Here is a 6,447-nt window from a genome sequence, read left to right as displayed (position 1 = left end):
GAGCCTCGGTTCCTTCTTTGCCCTCTCCACTTCTCAAGTGCTCAGCAGCCCGTGTCCAGTGGCCACTCTGCTGGCCTGCCTGGTTCTGGAACATTTCTGTCTGACCCATCAACTCTCTGGGTGGTTTACTGACGCACAGATGACTCAACTCTGTGCCTCCTGTCTTTGCAAGAGGCCACCAGGACCCGGTGAAAAACGGGCATCTGCACCTGCCCCGAGGGGCTCTCCTGGGGGCAGCACCGGTTACCCGTCCGCCCTGCAGCTTGACTGCCGCTTTGGCCTGGTACCGCTTCGACCCAGTACCAGTGAGATGCAGGAGCTCGTCTCACAGACAGGACAGGGCGGGCAGAGGCGGCGGTGTCGAAGGCTGTGACAGAGGTGCAGTTTCATCTCCGGCAGTTTGCAGAGGATCGTGAAATATTACTTCCCAAGATGAAGCGATAGAAAAGGAATAGGAGTCAGCCGTCACCCAGTCACCAGAGCCTGTGCTGCCTCCCGCAGGCCTTGGGTTTCCTCAGAGCTCTTCCTCCAGGACTCAGCTCATGTGCTCGCCCCTAGGAAGCCACTTTGGATGCCCCACCCTGGAGCTGGAGCCCTCCCCGCCTCCTGCCCCCACACTTCCTCCATGGCCCCTGCATCACTGCTCCCTGGACTGGACTCCTGGGTTGGTTTGTCTCCCTGGAGCCTGGTGCAGGCCTGGACTGTGATCAGCTCGTCAGGGAACACGCCCCAGTCGAGGCCGGGGGACCTGCAGGCCCTCTTCGCGTGCCGGGTGGCCATGTTCCCGAAGGTTTCAGTCGGTCAGCGGAGTCTGACGCCGTGGAAATGTGCGCTGCTAACGTCGCTGTGACCTTGCTATAGATATCAACTCTATGCCTGTTCCCTTTTCATGGAAGGTTTCGCTTATCATGAAGCAAAGTGTTCATCAACACTCATTCTGACATTTGCAAAACCAGCGACAACCAATCACCATGGGAACTCACACAAGGGGGTCCTTTTCATTAGATAGGTAGGGCTGTTAATATTCTTCCAAGAAATCAAAAATTAAAGGCCACTAATCATAAAAAAATCAAAGACTGAAAAAGGCCTTCCGGCTTGTGAGACAGAACTAAGGGGGCCTGACCCGAGTGCCAGGGCTGCGCTGGCCTCACACAATGAGTTAGGAGTTCTCTCCTCTTTACTTGTAAGGACAGTTGGAGCAGGTCTGGCATTCATTCTTTGAACGTTTCACAGGATTCACCAGTGAAGCCATCGGGTTACAGGCTTTGTTAGGAGACCTTAAGTTACTGACTCGAGGGCGACAGGACACGGTGGGGAGCAGGCTTCTGCCTGGGGGCCGCCAGGACTGCATAGACAGGAGCCCAGAGGCTGAGCTTAGGCCCCACACCCGGTCCTGGTGGAAGGGCAGCAGCTTCCACGAGGACCTGCCGGGGGTGGGGAGGCGGCCAGTAGGCCACCCTGGGCCTAGGGAGAGAGACGTACTTAAGGCTCTGCTGCTCAAGGAAGTGGAAGGAATAAAAAGGTGGGTGCAGTGTACAAGGCTGCCCAGCTGGTCCTCGTGCTTCCCAAGACAGCCTCCTGGTGCTGACAGTCTGTTATGATCCAGCCAACAGGGAGGTTTAAAAATAAAGTTAGAGCTCATTTAAACTGCCAAATGCTTAATAACGAACATCATCACGGACTGTGCCGACATCTAAAGCCAGGATTTTTTTTCACTCTATCCATTCAGTGTGGTGAGAACCACACCGATGCCTTCTTCATTGAGCTTCACCCACGTGGTAAAAACACTGAAAGTTAAAACATGTTTTCTTCTGAATTCAGTGCTGTTAGCTAAAATGTGTTTTCATTTATAATTCCAGTGTTAGCTACGATTTTAGGGCAAGATTCTTTTACCTTAAAAGGCAGTATACAGGCAGACCTCATTTTATTGCACTTGACTGTGCTTCACAGATACTGGGTTTTTTTTCCCCTTACAAATGGAAGGTTTGTGGCAAGTCTGCTGGCACCATTTTTCCAGTGGCATTTGCTCAGGTCATGTCTGTGTCGCGCGCTGCAGCACTCCGGGCTTTTCGTTATTATCACAGTCACAGTGATCACTGATTAGTGGCCTTTTGTGTCACTGCTACAATGCACTGAGACTCAGCTAATCGGCATTTTTATCAAAGTGTTTTTCAATTAAGGTATATACATAGCTTTTTTAGACACAACGCTATTGCACACCCAACAGACTGCATGTATGTAAACATAACTCTTAAACACACTGGGAAACCAGAAAGCTCATGGGACCTGCTTTATCGAGACGGTCTGGAAGCTAACCCATTACATCTGAGGCCTGTCTGTGTAACCTTTATCAAGTTACAGAACTGTGTGGCCATTATCATCAATGGTTGTCATCACAGAAGGAAACCACCAGACTGGCCCGCAGATGGACTGGCCACCACCACAGATGAAATGCTCCCGCCACACAAAACCGGCCAACAGACAACAATGGCAGATTCTGACCCCGGCTGGAAACAAGGGAGAAAGGGGAACTCAATACAGGACACCATGTGGACGTAAGCAGCAAAATCCAGACTGGGGACACCCTCCAGGACTAGTAACCTGGGTTTTCTGCGTAGAGATGACACAGAGATCTCTAGGTACGGAAAGGCGAGTCATGAGACTTGGCCAGATCACCAGCGATGGTGTGGGGAGCTGGCCTGGGTCCAGATTCGAACAACGATACCATCAAGAAATTTTTAATGAGACAATCAGAAATTTGAAGTGACCAGGTGATGATATCCAGGAGTTAATGCAATTTTAAACGATACGATAGTTGGTTTTGTGAGAAAAGAGGACCTTTAACGTATTTACAGATGAAATAATATGAAGTCTGGAACTGGCTTTGCTGATCTGGGAATGTGTAGGGAGGAGACGAAGCAAGATTTATAAATGAATTATATGTAAATCTGGGGGACCAAATCAGTAGATTATTCTTTCCACTTTCACGTGTGTGTGAATTTTTCCATAAAAAAAGTTGAAAATCAAATCCAGAAGAAGACACTGCAGACCAGCAGGCCCACACCTGTGCGCCTGGATCCTGAGTTTTGTGACATGCAAATTGTAAGTTGATTTTTTTTTTCAGCAAAATGAATTTTTATGCTTTTAGAAATGCCTTAAGATCATTTCCAAATAGTTTGAGTATTGTTTTAAAATATACCAGGCCCTTTAATGAAATAGCATTTCAGATCTGCCCTTTCAAGCAGCATCTCCAGTTTTGACATCTCTCACCAACAAAATGGGAAAGCTCCCTATCCTTCTGAAAGTAATTTCTGGAGTTAGAAAGCTGGAGTGATTTGCAGTGATGACAGTGAAAACAAGGAGTCACGCAGTGTGCTTATCTAGGAAGAGAAGCCAAAGACATTTCTGAATGAGATTCCAAAGTGGCATTTCCAGGACCCAAATCCGCACTGCAGCCTGCGAGGAGGCAGGCATGGTCCCCCCGTACCTGGGGCCCATCTTTCAGAGCCTCATTCCCTGTAACCGACTCCGCCCGGCACCACTCAGAGGCGAACAGAGGCCCCCGGGGGTGGTGACACCCCATGGGGGTGCATGGCTCCTGCAAGCACCACAGAAAGAACAAACCCATGACAAAGAAGAAGCAGTCGAAGCGGCCCAGGCTTATTACAGCACCAACCGCTTATGTGCCCTCGTCTCCGGAGCACACTCACCGTCTCCCTCTGAGAAACAGCTACGGCACAGAGTCTCTTCTTTCAAACCTGATCAGCGCCACTCCGCCTGCCCTGAGGGCCACCTTTCCCTTGGCACTGAGATAGCAAACGTCGGCCACTCCGCCCCAAGTCTGCCCTCCCCGCTGGCACAGGGAACCTGCGTCCCTGCTCCTGGCGGGCCAGCCCCTTCCTTCTCACTCACCCCCTTTTCCTCCATCCTCTCCGCCTTCTCTGCTGTATAATCTATATTGTGGGAAAAGAGGACAAGAACCCCCTCTAGACTCCTGCCGAGTACACCCCGCTGGAGCTGTAAACTCTGGCTCCTCCTGTCTGGGAGGCGCCTCTCTTGGCTCCTGGTCTCGGGGCTTGCACCCGCCTCAGGACGACGGCTCTGGCTGCGGAAGTGGCCTCAGTGGGCAGCGCTCCCCAGGAAATCGCCCCAGCTAAGGTCCTGGCCCAGAGCTCTTGGCGGGGCTAGTGGGGGCACCGGGCTGCCTCTGCCTTCCAGATGCTTCCACAGCTGGGGACACAGCCCACCTCATCACTGAGTCAGCATCCCAGGAAAACTGACCCCTGACCTCCATACAAGTTGTCGCTGCACCCCCTGTCCTCATGGCACCTGGCTCCATTCCCCCACGGAGCTCCCAGCTCTGACATTTTTGTCTATCTCTCACTGTCTGCTGCTTATCTTATCACTAGAGCCTAAGCTCCAGCAGAGCCAGAGCTGGACTGTTTATCTCAGCTCCTCCAGAGCCCACCGGGCCTGGCTTGAAGACAAAGTCACTGTCTCTGGGATGGATGAAGTGACTCATGGCCTCTGTCCCAGTCCCGGGACACAGTTCCTGAAGGCGTGGTGATTAGATCATTACTGTGGACCTTCAGTCTTCCTCCAGAAAACAATATGAAAACTGAAGAAAGTGCAGAGAAAGGTGATTAGCGGACGAAAGGATTGTAGACATGATCAAAAGCAGGAGAGCTTGAAACCGGACACAGTCTGGGAAACGATGGATCTCGTAGGTGCCAGCCATCATTTACAGATGAGATAAAAACAAGAGGGGCACAGAAGTTAAGGCGGCTGAAAGGCTGCGTGACAGACAGAATCTGCAGGCCCTGGGAGCAAGTGCGTGCCCCGCCCGAGGGTCACCCCCTTCCTGCTCGGAGGGAAAGGGGCCCCGCACCCCAGAGCCCACTCGGCAGATCGGGGACCTACTCACAGGAGGCGTGCTTTCTGGTTTGGGCACTGGGGCTTTATGGTTAGAAGCCTTCTGGGAGATGTCTTCTCTCTCAGCGGCGGCTGCTCCCGTGGACAGAAACTCCAGGTAGTCCGGCGGGGGGATCACGACGCTGCTCTTTTCCGCCAAGTTCGTGGTGCTCACGCTGCGGACAGGCGCCAAGCTAGCGACAGGAATGGAGGACGTGGGTTAGAGGAGACCTGCCCCTGCACCCCAGGCATCCTGCGTCTCCTCTGGCAGGAACTGTGTGGATTAGATATCCACAGTGGTGGGGCGAGAGATTACCACACACACAGCACTGCAGTGTTTCTCGACTGACTGTTAATCGCTAAGTCGTGTTCTACTCTGTGACCCCGTGGACTGTAACCCGCCAGCTCCTCTGTGCAAGGGATTTCCCAGGCAACAGTCAGTGTTTCTGTGTGCCAGTGTTTCTGCTGGCTTGCACATGTACATTCAAAAGAGATTCTTTAAGAGACGTGACAAAAGGAGAGGAAAACTAGCTCCATTAGAGGCTGACTCTTGATCCAATTTAAGAAAATATAGCGAAAGCACTGAGCACGCCAGAGTTTCAGCACCCTGAAGACACTCAGTCTTGTTTCTTGGCCAGTGGCAGCTGAGCTGTTCTGCAAAGGACAGACACACAGCTGGCCGTGAGCAAGGGTCACGGAAGGACTTGGGGCAGTGTCTGCGGTCCCGGGGACAGCGGGATGGGTCGGGGGGTTGTTCTGACACGGCAGACACCGTGGCCGAGGCGGTTTGTGGTCAAGGTGATGCCACGTTCTGTTGGGACATGTTTCTGAGGACCCGAGGGACAGCCAGCTAACTCACACAGAGATCTTCCTGTTTCGGCCGGGAGAGACCTGCCTACATTAGTCTCGTCCTGGCTCCATCACTTCTGGCTCCCTGTGCCCGTTTCCTCAATTTTCAACAGGGGCCCCACCTCACAAGGTCGTGTGAGAAAGAAACGACCTGGTCAGTGCAAGTGGCCAGCTCCTGAGCAGCAGTGCCAGTCATTCCTGGGTGGGACACAGAGGTGCTGAGTGGAGCCCCTTGATGTCACTCGAGCCACAGGAGCAGACACGGTGGCTCAGGGAGCACGAGAAGGAAAAAGGACGAGGGTGGGTCCCAAGGACCCCACGTCTGAGCAGAGGGCAGAGGAAAGGCCTGAGAGGGGACTGAAGACAGGTGGCTGGCGAGGGAAAGAGAGAAGAGGGCAAATGCAGGAGAACGTTCCGGCACACGTGTTCACCAGGGCAGACAGGCCAGGCGCGTGGCCTGGGGCTTCACTGTGGTGGGCAGCGGGACTGGGAGGGACCGTGGGCCAGGAAGGGGGCGTCTCTTCCTAGCAGAGGGTAGCGCCAGGACGACAGGAAATCGGGAAGGAACAGGCAGGGAGCAGCACCCGCACCCGCACCCGCCAGCCCGGCCGTGGCGTCGCCGCAGGCTCTGCCACTCGTCCAGATCCACCCCCATGTGCGTGGGGACCCGGGGTCCCGGCGAGCCCC

General features: G+C 53.5%; 1 protein-coding gene across 1 annotated transcript in view; it reads right to left on the bottom strand.

Annotated features, from left to right (window-relative positions):
- BAIAP2L1 (BAI1-associated protein 2-like 1) overlaps positions 1-6,447 on the bottom strand; it is a 54,023-nt gene that overhangs the window by 4,308 nt on the left and 43,268 nt on the right. Inside the window, exon 11 of the mRNA XM_010845745.1 lies at positions 4,925-5,105. Within this exon, the coding sequence (XP_010844047.1) occupies positions 4,925-5,105 (181 nt within the window). The remainder of the gene's footprint in view (positions 1-4,924; positions 5,106-6,447) is intronic.

The sequence above is a fragment of the Bison bison genome, unplaced genomic scaffold (genome assembly GCF_000754665.1).
Source record: "Bison bison bison isolate TAMUID 2011002044 unplaced genomic scaffold, Bison_UMD1.0 scf7180017864223, whole genome shotgun sequence".
Lineage (NCBI taxonomy): Eukaryota > Metazoa > Chordata > Mammalia > Artiodactyla > Bovidae > Bison > Bison bison.
This window is presented reverse-complemented; position numbering and strand designations above follow the sequence as displayed.